The 19,815-nt window shown below is 45.1% G+C and overlaps 1 protein-coding gene across 3 annotated transcripts in view; it reads right to left on the bottom strand.

The window, feature by feature from the left end:
* Nucleotides 1-606: 606 nt before the first annotated feature.
* TMEM184B (transmembrane protein 184B) overlaps nucleotides 607-19,815 on the bottom strand; it is a 66,518-nt gene continuing 47,309 nt past the window's right edge. For 2 of the 3 annotated variants that reach the window (XM_040406968.1, XM_040406967.1), the window contains exons 6-11: nucleotides 12,019-12,094; nucleotides 9,684-9,775; nucleotides 8,477-8,646; nucleotides 5,639-5,833; nucleotides 3,228-3,251; nucleotides 607-1,727 (exon numbers count right to left, since the gene is read on the bottom strand). In XM_040406968.1, coding sequence (XP_040262902.1) covers nucleotides 1,489-1,727; nucleotides 3,228-3,251; nucleotides 5,639-5,833; nucleotides 8,477-8,646; nucleotides 9,684-9,775; nucleotides 12,019-12,094 — 796 coding nt within the window. In that variant the 3' untranslated portion in view covers nucleotides 607-1,488. The remainder of the gene's footprint in view (nucleotides 1,728-3,227; nucleotides 3,252-5,638; nucleotides 5,834-8,476; nucleotides 8,647-9,683; nucleotides 9,776-12,018; nucleotides 12,095-19,815) is intronic. The other variant, XM_040406969.1, reaches the window with a different exon arrangement.

Genomic DNA, 19,815 nt, shown 5'->3' with positions numbered 1-19,815 from the left:
AAGCATGCCCAGACTGTCTATAGCAGGGCATGGTGGGAGTTGTAGTTATACAACAGCTGGAGAGCAGCAAGATGGCCACGCCTGGCTTAAATCATTGTAAAATGAAGTTCTGCCGCTGTTAAATTCCCAATGGTTTTCATGATCTTTGCTTGTAGTCACTGTGTCAGAACCTCCTTTTTTTTTTTACATTCGAAGGATGGGAACCTGTGCTGGCCATGAGATGGACACATGGGTGCACGGTTTGTTACAGTACACATTTATGATAAATGTATCCAGCAGGCTGTTCCAATAGCTGCAATGGTTTCTGTTCAGCGGAAAAACAGCAGTTATGCTGGAAAGCAGTCGGATCCCATCATAGTGAAAGGGGATCGGAGGTGAACAGCCCTATCCAGCCAGGCCGGATCTGGTCACCCTTACCAGGCTGTTCTCTGCTGGAACTGCCTGACTGATACGTTTAACGCGGATGTGAACCTACCATAACTGTACTGTAACGAACTGTGCACCCGTGTGTTCATCACATGACCAGGGCAGACTCATACTGGAAATGTAAAAAAAAAAAAAAACATTTATAAATTACAGGTTCTCATTCAATGACTACAAGCAGAGATCTCAAAAACATAGTAATAGAAAACTGCAGAACTTCACAGTATACAATATAATATTTATGCGCTGAAGCTGGAAAACCACTGAAAAAAATTCATACACCATTCATAATGAGAAAGGGAAATGAGAAGTCCAACCAAAAAACAAGCATCAGGGGAGTAAGTAAATAAAATGGGATATGTGAAATAAGTGACCCCCAATGAACTTCTTAGACAGCATTCTTTTTGGGCAGTACTTAGAAAAACAAAAATGCTATGATCAGCACCAGAAGATAACAAAAGAGTTCAATAGTCACATCACACTGGGAAAAAGCCCACTGACTACAGAGTCAAAGGACAGAGTAGTATCTGCTGTTTGTAATGGAAGCCACAGAGTACCAAGTACTAGACCTGCATGAGGGACAAGTGTTCTGAATTTCGAGATTTGTTGCAGGTTGTGATCCATCTCTCAGCGTACAAGTCTAGATGGTATCTAGACCTATACTGGAACATTTCCATGGACCTCTATGGCATATATGAAAACACCAATGTAATCCTTCATTCAGCGTTACACAGAACTAGACGATCACACTGCATCCACAGTTGTCAGAGTACTAGAAGAATAGAATTCAGCGAAAGTATAATCCAGCCTCTTCCAATTTCTAATAAAAAATATTAAAATTATTGTCACACACAGTATCTGTTAAGCTACAAAAATACGATCACAACCTGCAACAAACCTTCATCACCAAAAAATAATTCTATGACTCCGCTCTATATGGATATCGCCTGCTTTAAATGGACTCTGTAAAGAAAAGAAAAAAAAAGGCAGCACAGAATTTGGTGAAAGTAAACCACAGCCGAGTCCTCGCCCCTAGGAGTTAGTCAGGCTCTCTCTTCTTGCAGATCAGAATTCATCATCAGAACTCAGAAGCAGGGTCTTCTCTGTGTCACGAGAGCCCGACAGACTCTGCGAGCGAGAAATAATTTGTCCATTGCGCCAGCTTGAGCCCTGCTCCAAGGTAGACTGCTGTGTGTACTGCTGATAGGCTGGTGAGAAGTTATGGATGGCATCCTGGACAATGTCATGAGGATTCATGGTCTCCTTCAAACTACTGGAGATGCTCTTCATGGGGGCGCAGCGGCCTGAAAAGCAACAAAACACACATTTAGAGATTAGAAGTGGAAAATAAAATAAAAAATAGAAGATGCATTTACAAAAATGTACAAGGATAGCCCCTAGTCGCCTCACCCCTTACTGGCTCTGCTTTTTCTGTGCAGCCGCACGGGCAGCTATTGACAATGGGCGATCATGCGGTTGCATGAAAAAGGCCACCAATGTATCATGAGACAACCCCTTTGAATACAGCCTTATGACTGCTGGCTGAGCTATATACCCTAACTCACTTACTGGGATATATATCTACACTAGCGTCACATTTGCATTGGAGGTACTGTTAAAAAGAGTTACACAAAATAATGCAGCACACTGTGCTATTTTGTCCAGCACAATGCGGGACCCCCCGTGGACCCAATTATAATTATGGGGGTCCATCAGGCACTGTTGTTTTCATATGTCATATGTCTGACCTGGTGCTAATGTTTTTTTTCTTGCTTTTCTGCTCCCAAAACTAAACAGAAAAAATGTAAAAAAAAATAAAACACATGCAGATGTGAAAGTAGTCTTAGGGGTATTACTGACAGCCCCGCCACCACTTAATTAAAAAATATCCAACGTGTCCCATGTTCCCCTAGCATATTAGGCTGCTATAGTCCCGAATAGATAAGTAGGATTGTCTAGAAGCAGGTTTACCATGCAGTAATCTACAGCATGTTTGGGAGTAAAATTATACACAATGGGGGAGATTTAGAAGGGCATTTCCTATGCTGCGCCTAAAGGGAATTTCCAGGAGTTCAATATTGATAGCTTATCAGGATATGTCATCGGTATCTTAAGGGTGGAGGTCTGACTCCTGACATGGTGAGCACTGTGGCCTCCTCACAGCACAGCGCCATACACTGTATAGTGTCTGTACTTGGTACTGCAGCCCAGGCCCACTTTCTTAAAGAGCAGCAAATAAGCCACGTGACTAGTAAAGGTGATGTTACTGGCCCAGGGACAGGCCGCAGTGCTCCAGCCTGCTCAAACAGCTGATCGGTGGAGGTGGATAAGGGGGTGGATGGAGGATAGGCCATCAATACTGAACTCCTGGAAAACCACTTAAAAAACTAAAAGTATGGCAAGTAGCTCTAAAAGAGGTGCATCTTGGCTGCCCATGCAACAGAATATGTGAGAAACAGGTATAGATTTACGCTATAATTTGCACCAATTTCCAGTCGTCTATAGGAGGCCCCATCCCCTCCAGAAGAACCCCACCCACTTTTGATAAATTCCCCCAATATCTCAGCTAATGGATGGCAGTGTACAGACATATGAACATAATGTTAACACGTAGACTTCTCTAGGACATCATTGCAGTTACAGATCAGGTGAAGTGCTGCTGAGATCAGCTGTTAAGCATCTTTTCATGCATTTTATTTTCCAACAGTACATTTGAAAATTAACACAATATGGCCAATAAGAAGGAAAGAAAGTAGTATATAAAACAAGCTGGAAAATGATGACGCAGACAGAGCTGTACCTACCATATGGACCGTAGGTTGGAACAGCTGCAGGGCAAAAGCAAGGGAAACAAAAGAGAGAGGACAGGATCAAGAAATACAGAGGTTATACAGAAGTGGAAGAATTCAGTGCACATCATATGAGGCTCCGATGTTGAGGAGTCACGCATGGAAATAGCCCAGATCGTCAGAACCTCATGTCCTCCCACCGAGATAGGTCAGCACTTCTCCAAAACCATGGAGATCTGCCCAGCGTCAGATCTACAAATTCTTTACATACTCCCAGGGATTACACATTTATTACCAGAGCTGCTGAGAAAGATTTAAGCCCCCAGGCGACCAACTAAACAACCTAGAGCTGAAAAATAGCCAAATAACAAGCCGAACAGGTTCACATTTAATCCTGAGAAAGTTCCCAATTTGAGTAATAAGCAATAATCTTTATATCATCAGCGCTTGCGGGTAGGATCTTATAGAAATTCTAATATTATTTTTCCCTTTGACAGTAAAGGCGTGGAATGGATGTCATTCTGATGACAGCCACAAGGTGGCAGAGTGCTTCTATTACATAGTACTGTCAAAAAAGAAAAAATGTGCTAACTATAGAACTTGTGTCCTCTGTATACACATAATAGTCACGTTCAAAAGACATGGATACTCAAGGAAAAATAAATAAATCATGTGTTATAAACAGAAGGACATGAGCACCGAGTGCAGCCGTGCTCTACGGTTGGAAGTGATAGAAACAGCTTGTTACAGTTAGGGCCCTTTTACATTGGCAGAGCTCGTTTCCCAATAATTGTCCTGTGTAAGACCGCCACCAATCTTTAATGTGACACTTAAGACAATCAATGATTATGACGAACTACACTCATTGACAAAAAAAATAAAATAAAGAAAAAAAACACACCACAAGGAGGAGTTGTTGGAATCTTCCTATGTGTGAATGTAATGATATATGTAAGTGTTCACAATATTACAGAGAAGGGATAACTGTACAACTCAGAGGAGGCTCTAGTATCCTGTGGGGCCACCTCTAGCTTAGATACAAGATGAGATACGGCCCCTACCCTGGATGCAAGAGGAGATGTGGTTGGACATGGTTCTGTATGGTACCCTGCAGCACATTTGCCCACAGATCCTGCACACTCGTAGGTTGTTGAAACTGTTGTCCTGGATGGTCCCATAAATGCTCGACTGGCAATAAACCTGCCGATCTAGGATCATTATTAGGGGTGACCGACTGTCATACGTGATGACTCCCCGGATCACCACACCAACAGTTGGGGAAGTGTGTAGCTCCAAAGCAAAGGCAAGATGGAAGCGCTCACGATGAGGCCTCCTTACTCGAACCCAAAAGTCATGGGATTGAAAACACAACCTGGATTCGTCGCTAATGACAATACGGTTCCAGTCCCCACCAGTCCAGGTTTCCCATTCACCAGTGCAAAGAACGGCAACAGTGATTTGCAGTCAATAAATGGTAGGACACGTAATGGGCACTGCGGCACCAAATTTCCTGCTGCCAAGTGGTCCAGCCATAGAAGAGGATGTAATGAAAGTGCCAACTTTGTCCGGATAAAAGGATCTTGGAGCATTGTCTCAGGAGCAATGGACAGATATTCTGGCCCTCACCCCCTCTCTGACGGTTAGTGAATCCCAACTTTGTCCGGATGGTGGACAACAAAGCGGTGGGAGCCGCATGTGCTCACTAGCAGATCAAATGACCCTCTCTACTGGTGGTCTGTCTGTCATGTGTCTCTCAGTTCAATGATGGACCCCTATCAAAGCCTGTCAACTGGGCAAAATATCTTTGAGTGCGCCATAGAGGTACACTACCCAAAAATAGCCTCTGAGAGTCTTTTTATATTGCAGTGGGCAAAGCACTTTTATACTCTCTTGTGACAAGACCCAGTGTCTAATCAGACCACACCTTTAATCATTTCCATATCGGCCCGAGACATAACTGCATGCTGAGTTTTGCAGCAATCTGGCATTTCTGTCTGGGTGCATTTTTTTGTCAATGAGTGTATTTCAACATTGGAGCTGAAAGCATTAAAGTTGAATAAAAACCTGGGAATCCTCTGTACATGTGAGAAATTAAAAGAAAGGGTACTCATCCCTTTATCACCCCTGCTTCTTCCAGCGCTGAGCTCCACTACTCTCCGCCGCTGTTTGTTTTCCTGGCTGCAGCAGTGACACCCCATATATTGCTGGGGCCATTGACTGGCTGCAGTGGTGACCTGCGCACATTTATCACCACCACTGCAGCCAGGAACATGACAAATAGCTGATAGATGATCGGACAGCCACTGATCAGATATCAATGGCCTATCCCGAGGACTGATTATCAATATTTAACTCTTAAGTGTTGTTAATACTACTCAGAGATATATATAGATATGATTATGGAGATGAGTAATGGCCGCACTCACCTTGGGCATCCAACCTCTTGTCTAGATATACTTTGTAAGTAAAAGCATAACGCAGAGCTATAGCTGCAAAGAACATTTCCACACAGATAATGAAGTTCTGGTACCCGGCAGCTACTGTGCCCTCACCCACAGTAACCTCAGCTGAATGGATTTTTGGAATGGCTCCACACTTTTCCAGTATAGCCAACAGCATCCCTGCAGGACAGAAGCAAAACCATCAATACAATGTAAACGATTACTGGGATAAGTTGAAGAGCACGGGAAATATGATCTTCTCACAATCTAGAACAAGCAGCTGAGATGTGTGTCCCATTTACAGAACAGATTTGCAATGCGGATTCCACATTACAAATTTGCAGCAATTTACAGTATAATAAATGTAGACCGGTTTAGAACACCCCAAGTACACGTAGCGGGAAAATGTCAGTGTGGAAAAAACAAAAGAAAAAGAGCATGGTGAAAAATGTTCACTTTTATAGTATGCTCATTATCTTTTGGCAACGCTTTCAATGCATGGGGGAAAACTGCAGCGTTTCTGCATGGAACATCCTGATCTACTCCTCTTTTCACACATTTTGTTACAATGGATCACTTTGTGCAGCATTCTGTAACCTATATAAGCTGCAGCACAAATCCCCATATTGCAGCCTAGCTTCTAGCTTTTATGCACGTTTTAGGCAACTATAATGCAACAACGTTTAACACCTGCAAAACGCAAATGGTCGTGAGCATGGGATCTAAGCCAATCAAGAGGTGTGAAGTTAGACAGAGTATAGCCCTTCAGCGTGAGCCACTGTGATAAATTTGGCGCACCTTTAGATAGACTCAATTATTAAATTCACCCTGGTGTATTGTCCTGAAATCATCCCCCATGGTAACAGCTGATCAGTGGGGGTTTCAGCAGGAGGTCTTCTGACAATCATCCAATAACCAAAAAGGTACTACTTTTGCTGGTCGACTCCTTCAAAGAGCCTTATGATCGACCCCATTAGACCAGGCATATTGCCCGATTTCTTTTCTCTGAAGCTAGCAGAATTGGCGAGTTACACAGACTTATCTTTTTCAGGAATTAGGAAGTTACAGCTCTCGCACCTGCACTGATGTGCACAAACAATGCAGATTCAGACTGCACAGGCGCCGACGACATTGTTCCACCCGGAAGTGTAGGCATGGGTGGCTTCGGAGGTAAATGAGGAACGCTTCCAGATGGAATGATGTTAACACAAAACTGCAGGCACGAGAAGGAGACACTGGACGTGATGTCTAGTGCTGTAAATCAAAGGTGAGGGGAAGGGGGGGATGTAGTGAGCCCTAGGGGCGTAGCTGTAGTAGTGCTCGAAACACTAGCTCCAGACCCTTGGTCCTCCAATTGTCTAATTTGAATAAAAGATAAAAGTGCACAACCCAGCAACACTGCAAGCAAGAGAAATGAAATATAGAATTTTAATAAGCATAATCAACCCTACCAGGCCATATGCCTGGTTTAATCATGCTGACAGAAAATGGCTGCCCTGCACTGACATAAATCCTTCTATATCTGCACAATTTACTATCATAGAAGAAATATAGAGTGGAACATAAATTCTATTCATTTACACCAGGCTAGGACTCTAAGAATATAACTATATCCTCTGAAATGTACAGTACTTACTATGGCATAAAAGTAATATCAACAAAGGTACTAGATCAAAAGTCACATATTTAAACTACTATCTTTATTAGAAAGCCACATTAAAATATGATGATGCCAAAATCAAAACAGATAAAAGACAAGGAGGATGAGCCTGCATCCAAAGTGTAAGCATTCAGCATCAAATCCACCCAGCGGATACGGTGTACGGGCCGGTGTAGGGCACTGGGCCTGTACCCTGTACTAGTGGGTGGATTTGTTGCTATATGCTTATACTTTGGATACAGGCTCATCCTCCTTGTCTTTTATCTGTTTTCATTTGGGCATCACAGGTTTTAACATCGGTTTCTAATAAAAATTGTATTTTAAAAAGGGGTTGTCCCACGAAAAAAAATATTCTACAGTTTTCAAACCAACACCTGGATCTGAATACTTTAATTGCATGTAATTCAAATGTTTGTATAGCCACTGAGTTATTCAATAAACTGTATCTGTATAGCACCACCTGCTGTTTTCTCTTTTACTTATGTCTTTGTCCTGCTCACTGAGATGGACGCACATGCTCAGTTTCATCCTTCAACTTCCTTCTGAGCTGTGATAGGGAGAGAGCTGCAGCAGAAAAGACACACCTCCTGAGCTGTGATAGGGAGAGAGCTGCAGCAGAAAAGACACACCTCCTAAGCTGTGATAGGGAGAGAGCTGCAGCAGAAAAGACACACCTCTTGAGCTGTGATAGGGAGAGCTGAGACAACTCCTGAGCTGCAGCAGAAAAGACACTCCCCCTGAGCCATTAGCTTGATATATATGTAGCAGTGCAATGAATGGGGAGATCTCTGGATCCATGTGAGGTAGAGGGCTGGTTCTAGCTATATTAGAAAAAGGTTGTCATCTACTATGTGATGTCCGATTTAAATTTTTTACATTAATCATAGGATAACCCCTTTAATGTGTTATTTTTGGTCTAGTACTTTCTTTTTTGGTTTGGTGTGGGACGGTGTGACCGTTTTTTTTTTTTTTTTTTCAAATGGGACTTATTCTTCGGTTTACGAGCATAAAAATAAAAAAATAAAAAGAACAGAGACGCCTCTGCAGTCAGCCAAAATCTGTGAATCTAAAGAGTCATGACCACATGTTCATTCAAGTGGACACTCAGAAGTGTATTAGACTATTCTTCTGGACGTGCAAGGCATCAGGGTTTTCAATCTCACCTTGCCAGAAGGAAAGGAAAATCACTGACTTCACCATGAAGAACTTCAATACGGGGCTGTAGGGACTGAGCAACTCTCGTGTGGCAAAGTAAAACAGAAATAGAGCATAGAGCGACAGGCTGACCGAGATGTTGTAGATAATTGTCACATAGAGGTACCCGCTAGCCACGCTGCAACGAGAGTAATGCTGGGTTACAAGTCACATAGACACTGTATGCAACATCTGCATTTACAAGCAGTAATTATTATTGTCCTGTTCCCATTTATCCATAGGATATCCACTAGTGTCTGATAGATGCGGCTGTGATACCCTGCTTCTGTAACTCGCACTCACTTGTATGGGGCTACAGAAATTGTGTAGCACAGCCTGCTCCTGAGATGGGGATACCCATGTAACATGTTACAGCCATCTACAAGGGATCAGAAAATGAACTGCTGTTGAAATCATTTTTTTATGTTTAACATTTTTTGATGATGTGGTTTTTAATTTTCCATGTATTCGATATATTTAAACAACAAAGATAAAATCCTGCAGTTTTCGCACTGGCGACTAAGCCTAATAGTAGGCACCACTTCTTAGCCTGTACAGAACACTTTACTGCAGTTACCTGCTTATCTGTCATTCTAATTCTGCCTGTAATGATATCACCTCTGTGCACAGATAAGACAGGACCCACCAGTCACAATGGGCGATTGTCAAATCTTATCTATTCTTTCCTTGTACAATGACCACTGCAGCGGTCACAGAGCATGCCTAGCATGTCTGGGGCTGCCGTAAAGTAATTTTCTTAATGCTGTTAAGAACAGCTCGGGCAAGATGGCCACCCCTATAATCACTTTTCAGATAGTAGCACACCTGCAGACACAATGATATATAGAAATAAGACACCATCTTATCCGAGCACTTCTGCTTTGCATTGCAGTGATGCAGAAATCCTATAAAACAGCTTTCTTAGCATTAGGTTCTCACATGCCGTTAGGGATGAGCACATAAATCTACTAAGGTTGCATATCACTTGGATCTCAAACACGGACAATGTGCTTTTCAAAGGGGGGTGAATAATAATAATAATTTTCGTATGGCAAAATCTGTATAAAAATAAAGCACATTATGCTCCATAACATGACCATGTTCTCCCTGGCAGAGTACTGACTGCAAAAAGTTACCATAGGTTCCAACAAGAATGAACATATATCCAACACTTACTTGAAATCACCATCCCGATATTTGCCAAAAGCTTGAAGTATCACAGTGATTGCTGCCATTAATGGTTTAACCACACAGAACTGCAGGGTGGCCTGTGAGGGAGAAGATGAATACCTTGGTTATGTAGCAGATGCCGGTGCTCTACAGATTCTTCTAGTAAGACATATCGACCATTAGAAAATAATCGACTGGTGGTGGTGAAGGGCATTGACTTTCTTGCCGTTTGGTTTGTTTCCTGCCACATACCCATACTGTATAACCTGTGACATGTCAGAGTTCATATTTTTCTTTCCTTGCATATCAGTAACCTGAGGCAATGATGCATATTACTATTACAGCTTATAATGGAGGCAGCACCGGTTACTACTTGTAAAGGGCAAAATCCGCCAGTAACCCCCCCCCCCCACCACCAGTTATTATGCAGTTTTTCAATTTGATTTTGAATAGGGCTGAAACGATTACTCGATTAAATAGAGTAATTCAACACAAAAAAATCCTTGATGCAAATTTTTGTGTCATGTGACCACGGAGCGGGAGTGAAGCGCTTGCTATTACTCCCGCTCCGTGGTCTCCCGCTGCGCTTGGAATACTCACCTTTCCAGCAGGGGGCCTCCGGACACTTCACAGTACGTCCATGGACCCGCGCTGCTCTGACGTACAGACGCCATGACCTGACGCACTGTGTGACGTCAGGCGTAGAGCAGCGCAGAACGATGGAGTGTCGGCAGCGCCCCTGCTGGAAAGGTAAGTTGGTGAAACCGAGGAGGTGGGGCGCGACTAAGGCCGGGCGCCTGGAGTGCACAGCGTCATAGAAACCAGTGACGCTGTGCAATCCGGGTGTCAGGAGGAGCATGGGGGGAGAGCTGACGGCACTGGGGTGGGGGAGAGCTGACGGCACTGGGGTGGGGGAGAGCTGACGGCACTGGGGTGGGGGAGAGCTGACGGCACTGGGGTGGGGGAGAGCTGACGGCACTGGGGTGGGGGAGAGCTGACGGCACTGGGGTGGGGGAGAGCTGACGGCACTGGGGTGGGGGAGAGCTGACGGCACTGGGGTGGGGGAGAGCTGACGGCACTGGGGTGGGGGAGAGCTGACGGCACTGGGGTGGGGGAGAGCTGACGGCACTGGGGTGGGGGAGAGCTGACGGCACTGGGGTGGGGGAGAGCTGACGGCACTGGGGTGGGGGAGAGCTGACGGCACTTGGTGGGGAGAGCTGACGGCACTGGGGGATAGTGGAGCTGATGGCACTGGGGGGAGCTGATGGCACTGGGGGGAACTGATGCACTTGGGCTGATCGCACAGTGGGGAACAAAGGGTGTTGAGGACTAATGGGGACTAATGGCAGGGGGTCTGATGAGTTTTTATAAAAGGGAAAACAGTCTATTATTTTTTTTCTTATTAGATTACTCGATTAATCGTAAAAAATATAAAAAAAATCGATAGAATACTCGATTACTAAAATAACTGCAGCCCTAATTGTGAAGCACCTGCTCGCGGTTTAGCCCTTGAATGGAGATAAACCAGATGCTGACACCCACTGCAAGACTCCTTTAGTCTAATACTTTTGGATACTTCATGAAACGTAGTACCAGGATATTTATTTTGGTACGCCTATTGTGTTCTAAAGATTTTGTATGTGGCATTACTTCGCTTTTTTGTATCTTTCTACAATTAGGCTACTTTCACACTTGCACTTTCCCTTTCCGTTATTGAGATCCGTTCCGTTTTGTCCCTATTCATTGTCAATGGGGACAAAACTGAACTGAACGAAATGGAATGCATTCCGTTCCATTTGGTTGCGTCCCCATCGCGGACAGAATAACGCTGCAAGCGTTGTGGTGCGGAGCAAGACAGATCCGTCCTGACACAATAGAAAACAGTTCCATCCCCCATTGACTTACAATGGTGTTCAAGACGGATCCGTCATGGCTATAGAAGACACAATACAACCGGATCCGTTCATGGCGGATGCAGGCTGTTGCATTATCAGAATGGAAGCATTTTTGCTGATCCATGACGGATCCAGCAAAAACACTGGTGTGAAAGTAGCCTTATGTGAACCAGGTGTGCGACGTACTTAAGCAGACATCGGCTTGTGAATATGCCACATGACATATCGGGGATTGCGCCTTGAACACATCTGTTTTAATCTCTTCATTGTAAGACCTAGATCAGGTTGAAATGCGCCAGCAGTTGGTTTTCTTCCTGTGATAGATTTTTTAAATTGCATTTAATAAAGGCTGTGTTTCTATGGTGGCTGATTACTCTCCCTGTATACATATGCAGAGCACAATCGGATTTGAATAGTAGAAGTCCAAACATTTTTTGAGCACTCACCTGTTTACAAAAGCGTAAGAGTCCTATAGAATAGGTCTTCCCCCAAAGACAGCAAGTACCATACATACAACTAGACCTGTAAGAGGAGACAAAGGCAAAATATACAAGAAAAAAAAAAAACGTTAAAAAGGAGTGTTTTATCATCAGTACCCACAACTTTTGGGAGGAAGATTTTTACAGCCTAGTCACATACAAAGCCTGACAGTAAGAATCAGAGCTGCAGCACTGGAAGGAGGGGGGTCTGTGGATGGCACTGTTATGGGGAGGGGGACCTGTGGATGACCATGCTATGGGGGGGGGGGGTCTATGGATGACTATATGCTATATGTCTCATCCACAGATCTCCCACATAACAGTGCCATCCACAGATCCCCTCCATAACAGTATCATCCACAGATCACCCCCATAGCAGTGTCATCCACAGATCCCCCTCCCCATAACAGTGCAGAGATCCCCCTCCCCATAACAGTGCCATCCACAGATCCCCCCTCCCCATAACAGTGCCATCCACAGATCCCCCTCCCATAACAATGCCATCCACAGATCCCCCTCCCCATAACAGTGCCATCCACAGATCCCCCATCCCCATAACAGTGCCATCCACAGATCCCCCTCCCCATAACAGCCCCGGCCCCGCCGCTCACAGCAGTATTCTTTAACCGGCAGTAACTTTTACTTTAAATCACAATATCTTTATTACCTTACAAAGAAGCTCCAGTAACAGGCAGAGCGGGCGGCGGCGTAACGTCACTTACTCACGTGACGCGCCTGCTCCACCCACTTTATGCATGAAGCAGGTGGAGCATGCGCGTCACGTGAGTAAGTGACGTTACGCCGCCGCCCACTCTGCTTCATTGTAAGGTAATAAAGATGCAGTGATTTAAAGTTCAAGGACCCGCAGGCATAGCGCCTGACCACCCGCTCCCGCCCGCATAACAACAAATTGACCGATTATTCGATAACGGGATTCGTTGACAACGAATCCAGTTATCGAATATTATCGATAACGTCGATTAATCGTTGCAGCCCTAGGTTATATTATTGCCGTTTCTCACCTTAATCGCCAAGATTTCAGTTGCCAGGGAAAATAAAAGTGGTGATAAGGGGCAACCCTGTCTCGTCCCTCTATGAAGGGGGAAACTGTCCAACAATTCTCCATTTACCAGAAGCCTACTTATCGGGTTGCTATACAGGATACTGATCCATCTAAGGAAATGAGGTCCAAACCCAAAGCCTCTGAGACAGCCAGTTAGATATGACCATTCTATGGAATCGAATGCTTTGGCTGCGTCTAGTGACACTAGTGCCCAGTCTGCATTCATGGAATATCCCATGTTAGTATTTTGTAGTCCACATTTAGCAGTGCTATGGGTCTATACAATCCGCAATCAAGAGGATCCTTGTCAGGTTTGAGCAGGAGTATTACGGTGGCTTCCTTAGACGACTCCGCTAAGTGTCCCGTTTCTAGAGCTGAGTGAAAGGTGGTCAACAGTTGGGGGGCAAACACCTCTGCATATGTGGCGTATACTTTTTTTTGGGAGCCCATCTGGGCCCGGGGATTTCCCGTTATTTAGATCTGCTATTGCCTGCAGTATCTCCGCCAAGTAAATAGGCTCTTTGTGATGTGGTGAGTTTGGGGAGAGAAATGTCTACTAAATAGGTAGCTATCTCAGTTTCTAATGCTGTTATATTGGATCTATACAAGTCTCGATAAAAGTGTGTGAAGGCGCTGAGAATGGTTTCTTGAGTGCCGAGTACTTGTCCCATGTGATCCCTAATTGCTAGAATCACCGCAGAGGGCGAGTCATGTCAGATTAATTGGGCCAGCAGCTTAGCTGATTGATTTCCCAGTTCAAAAGCCGTTTGTTTCATAAAGAACAGTTTCCTATCATCTTTAAGTATTACTAGGTATTGTCTCCCTGCTTGCAGCCACTCACTTCTGTTAGGCTGAGTTCACACGAGCGGATGCCGTGCGTGGCATCCGCTCCGTGAAAGAGTGCCAAGACCCGATGCAGACTGCAGAGGCACGGAGCATTAACATGACTGATAATGCTCCGTGCCTCTCTGTGATCTCTTTACTACGAAATCACAGTGACAACTGTGATTTCGTAGTAAAGAGATCACAGAGAGGCACGGAGCATTATCAGTCATGTTAATGCTCCGTGCCTCTGCAGTCTGCATCGGGTCTTGGCACTCTTTCACGGAGCGGATGCCACGCACGGCATCCGCTCGTGTGAACTCAGCCTTAGTGTCAGTCGGGTGACTAACATATTGCTGTTCTAGAGTGGTGCACAGAGACTCCAGTTCCAGTTCTGATCTTTTAGTGTCTCTCTTGATGTAGGATATATTAGAGTGTAGCGCCCCACGTAAAAAAGCTATGTGTCCCATACCAGCCCGATGTTGGATTTGTTTTCATCTGTTCTAATGAACTCCTGTATTTGATAGGATATCCCATCTGATGCGCCCATGAGGTTCAACCAAAATGGGTGTGTGTTCATTCTGTACAATATTGAGGGGACACTTCGGATCAATGTGCCAAGTACTGGTGAATGATCCGAAATTCCCTGGGGCAAGTACGTTATGGACCTCAAATTCAACAACGTTGATTCATTGCCTAGTATATAGTCTATCCTGGTTAGGGAGTTGTGGCTGCTACTTTGACATGAATATACTGTAGACCTGGGATATCTAGACCTCCAGAGGTCATGCCATCTAAATTCTGTTAAAAATCTGCTTAGCTGTGAGGGGTTTCCTGTAATGAACGGGCCTGCCACATCATTGTGGCGATCCAACAAGGGATCTAATATCATGTTTAAGTGTCCCATGCAAAGTATTTTAGCATGTGGGTGTGCTGCGGCAAAGGTGGCTGCTAGGTGTAAAATCTGCATGGAGCGGGTTATAAACGCTCAGTAAAACATAACGTACATGGTCAATAAGAGTGTGTACAAAGACATATCTGCCTTCTGTATCAATAGCCATTTCTTTCGCCTCCCATCTTAGCTGTTTATGTATAAATAGAGACACCCCCCTTGAGGAAGAGGAATGGTAGGAGTGTGCGCACCATTGTACCCAAGGCTTCTTCAGAACCAGAGATGTAATAGGTGAGAGATGTGTCTCTTGAAGACACAGTATGTGCGGGCTGGAGTTTCTAATAAAAGAGTGCACCATTGATCGTTTTTGTGGAGTCCATAATCCCCTAACATTCCCTGAAAGAATATTCAACTCAGCCATGGAATCCTGGGCGTGAATATGTTGTCAGGAGCTAGACATATCGCGATGGCTGTGACGATACTGAGCATGTGCGTTTGATTAACCATAAACATACTAACATTAAAAACTAGATCCATAAACTGTGAATCTTAACAATACCAGGAGCTGAACAAATTGCAGTGGTTATGATAAAGGTATAGAAAATTTGTTTGAGGAACCTTGAAATCTTAGAAAACTAGAAATACCAACTGTACTCCTTGACTGTAAAGTATTCGCTGAGTAAATGTGGAGTCTGGTGTGGCTCCTTCAATACCAGACTCTAGGCCAGTGAAACCAGGATGCCTCCATTATTGGTGCTGGCCAGTGAAACCAGGATGCCTCTATCATTGATGATGGTTTGACAGAAGTATGCAGGCTGCAGTAACTACTTTAATACCTCTAGTTAAGCATAAAGATATGGTAGAGGCGACCCTTAGTCCGTAGCTAAAACACGCAACAGAATGAACAGGAAGCTAAATTTGAACATATTGAAAACATTTCAACTTAGTCTAGCCAGTCCCATCTGGTGACCAGTCCTTAGAGGGGTTGAAGGATTCCCTCATCTTGGTGATCTTCGCCTTCAGGTTAGCCATTCAGCAACTTCTCCGGGGGAGGTGAAGAAAACCGCTCTACCACTCTTGATTTCGTAAGATAACCATGGAGTAGGGTATGTTGGCATCTCTTAGCCGCCGTTTGACATCTATAAAAGGTGGCACGTTGTTTTTGCAGCTCCACGGAAAAGTCTGGGAAGATGAAAACTCTGGAATTATCATATATTTGATTTCTTGTCGTCTTCTGGCTAAAGCCAATATCCTATCTCTATCTTTGCAATTAAGAAATCTTGCGAGCATGGGTCGAGGTGGGCTCCAGGTGGCGGAGGTCTTGCCGACACCCTGTGAGCCCTTTCAACTGCAAATGCCAAAAGAGAAGTTTGCATCCGGGAAAAGTTATTTAATCCACTTCTCTATAAACTCATCTGGAGTATGACCCTCTGCTCTTTCAGGCAAGCCGATGATTCATATATTATTTCTCTGGAGTCTATTTTCCAAGTCATTTGCTTTCTGTTTCCAGAGTTCTGCTTTGGTGTTAAGCTCTGATATGGATCTGTGAACAGTTGCAGTTGCATCTTCAATGCGTGATATACGTTCTTCAGCATGTTGGACTCTGTCCTGCAAATTATGCATGTCTTGATGCAGGAGGCCTAGATCAATCTTAACTTCATCCAGTTTCCCTGTAAGAGACGTCTTGCAGGCCGTAATAACCTCTAGGACTTGTGCTGTTACTTGTTTAAGGGTGGGTTCATCCCGAGCATCTTCAGGAGCTGTTGCAGGGACTACAGTGTCTGATGCAGTGCTAGCCCTAGTGTGCACATTTCGCTGCAGTAGAGGAGACCGCGACGACTCCTCTGGTTGCCTTGCAAATTCTTTCAGTTTGTCTGCTGCCTTTTGTGGCCCCATTATTATATTGATTTGAAAGCAAGTATATCTGATCATATCTATTGTGAGCACTTATATAGCTCAATTAGCTTCTTTGTGGCTATGGGGCCCACCAGAGGAGCGTGCAGAGTCTGTGCCGAGGTTGTCCTGCACCCCTGTATTAAGGATATAGTCCCAGGAGGGAAATAGAGGGTTCTTTTGAAGAGGTTGCACTGTCCACTTTATCTGTAGACCGGATACTCTGCTGCGCTGCACAAAGCTCCCTCCTCTCTCCTGGTGCTGCCGGGGAGCTGGTAAAAATGGCCGACTGGCAGGAAAGTCAGCGGGGACTTGCAGCGCCTACTGCTTCTAATTTTCCCCCTTTTTTGGTCCTCTCAGCCCGCTCAGTCTCCCTCCGGGCCCCTCTCTCTGTGTCTCTCACCTCTTCACAGCCGCAGCTGCGTTGTACACCTCCACCCCTCAGCTCCTCTCCCGGCGCTCGTGCCGTTGGTCGCGCTGCTCACTTCAACTCACACTTCAGGGTAAGGGTCCATTCACATGTCCGTAGTGTATTGCGGATCCGCAATACACCCGGCCAGCACCCCCATAGAACTGCCTATTCTTGTCCGCAATTGCGGACAAGAATAGGACATGTTCTATTTTTTTCCGGTTGCGGACCGGAATATCGGGGGGGCGTGCTGCGGAAATGCAGATGTGGACAGCACACTGTGTGCTGTCTGCATCAATTCCCACCCCATAGAGAATGAATGGGTCCGCACCCGTTCCGCAAATTGCGGAACAGATGCAGACCCATTCTACGGACGTGTGAATGGACCCCAAGTCGGATATGTGTCTGCTTCCTTATGATGTCGGAGTTCCTCCAAGGATTCATGTTATGTTGGTACTGGCTGGTAGTAGTCAGGATTTGCCCTGTAGTTCTGCGCCGGCCGCGGAGCTCAGCTTACATACATCCAGCCATGTCGGCTGCTTGCCACGCCCCCCCATTATTAAATTTTTTTTAAATTCAATACGCAGCCTTTGTGGCCAATCACTATCAATTATAGGTAACATAATCTATGGAGGAACATCTCAAATGAGGGCGTATTGAGAAAAAAAAAAAAACATAGCTACACTGTGGGAGCAAGTGGTTGTCAGCACAGGTACTATGTTTACATATTTAAATCCCATGAGTTGGGCTGAATTTATTATGGGGCACACAGCTGGGTGTTAGGTTGTTTTTCTTGCTGCCCGCTATTTAACTACTTTCTCCTGCTTTCACATGAAAAAAGATACCACGCACAATTTGGAGCCTCGTTCTTAGGGCACTTTTACACTTGTGTTAAACTTTTCCGGCGCCGAGTTCCGTTCTAGGGGCTCAATACCGGAAAAAAACTGATCAGTTTTATCCTAATGCATTCTGAATGGAGAGCAATCCGTTCAGTATCATCAGGATGTCTTCAGTTCAGTCACTGTACGTTTTTTAGACGGAGAAAATACTGCAGCATGCTGCGGTATTTTCTCCATCCAAAATTCCGGAACACTTTCCATTGAAATGCATTAATGTCGGATCCGGCCCCAAGAGTTACGGAAAAACTGATCTGGTTTTGCGGTCTGTGCAAGCGCAGACCTTTAAAAATTTGAAAAAGATAAATACTGGATCCGTTTTTCCGGATGACATCTACAAATTGTAACCATTTGCATACAGATTGCAGGATCCAAAACTGCCTGCTGGAATCCAACAACGCAAGTGTGAAAGTACCCTTAGAGCAGGGCTTGACAAATTTCCTTGGAATCTAAAAGCCAGCAAAAAAAAAAAATTAGGAGTCGTTTTTTTTTTTTTTTACCTTATAAAGGCTAATTTTCAACGACAAAATTAACATATAAAGAAGTCTAGAACCAAAGAACATGGGCATTGTTTATTATCAGTGTACTGTGACGTCACTGTATGTATAATCCCTGCGCTGTGACGTCACTGTGTGTATAATCCCTGCGCTGTGACGTCACTGTGTGTATAATCCCTGCGCTGTGACGTCACTGTATGTATAATCCCTGCGCTGTGACGTCACTGTGTGTATAATCCCTGCGCTGTGACGTCACTGTGTGTATAATCCCTGCGCTGTGACGTCACTGTGTGTATAATCCCTGCGCTGTGACGTCACTGTGTGTATAATCCCTGCGCTGTGACGTCACTGTGTGTATAATCCCTGCGCTGTGACGTCACTGTGTGTATAATCCCTGCGCTGTGACGTCACTGTGTGTATAATCCCTGCGCTGTGACGTCACTGTGTGTATAATCCCTGCGCTGTGACGTCACTGTGTGTATAATCCCTGCGCTGTGACGTCACTGTGTGTATAATCCCTGCGCTGCAGCTGACAGAACTGAGATCCCTTCCAGGATTATCATTCATCTCATAGTTCTTCTCTTGTAAACTTATTTCGGACTAGATAAAACTGAAGCAGCGCTGGGTTTGAAGAGAAATGTCCCTCGTTGCCGCCTGTATCCGCTGTCACTGTGGGATCACTGTCCTTCTGCTGTCCCGGATTATTTGTCCTGTCCAGGGTATAATGGAGTCGCTGTTGTCGGCGTCTCCGGGGCCGTCCTTGTGCTTGCTGTGGACACGCACTGAGTTCAGGCCGGGATTTGGTTCCAGCTATTGCCAGATCTATATCCCATGCTGTGATGGGGAGGGGGTGGGGCTGCGGTCCTGTTTGTCAGAGGGATCTCGGAGTCCTGTGAGTGTGGTAAGCCTCATGCACACGTCCGTGGAACACGGACCGTGTGATACCGGCCTGGATTTCTTGTGCGCACGGAGTCATTGGTTGCTATGACGCCGTGCGCTTCCTGCTGCCGTCGCAGTACAGTAATACAAGAGTCTTCGTACAGGAAAACGAAAACCCTGCCGTAGTCACCTGCACCGCTCCCGGAACATGAGGCGTGCGGTGGAGAGCGCCTAGCGGGCAGGTGAGCGCTGCCACGTACATGTCGTGTGTCACTCCGCAGCCAGCTGACACTGACAGCCAGCGGGGAGAGGGAGTGATGTCACTCGGCTTAACCCTTCATGTGCACCGCCTGTCACATTGTTAGCTTTGCGGTGAGGACCTTTCATCTGGCAAAAAAATTGTGAACCAAGTC

The sequence above is a fragment of the Bufo bufo genome, chromosome 9 (assembly GCF_905171765.1).
Source record: "Bufo bufo chromosome 9, aBufBuf1.1, whole genome shotgun sequence".
NCBI classification, from domain to species: domain Eukaryota; kingdom Metazoa; phylum Chordata; class Amphibia; order Anura; family Bufonidae; genus Bufo; species Bufo bufo.
The sequence above is the reverse complement of the archived record's forward strand: the minus strand, read 5'-3'. Positions and strand labels throughout refer to the sequence as shown.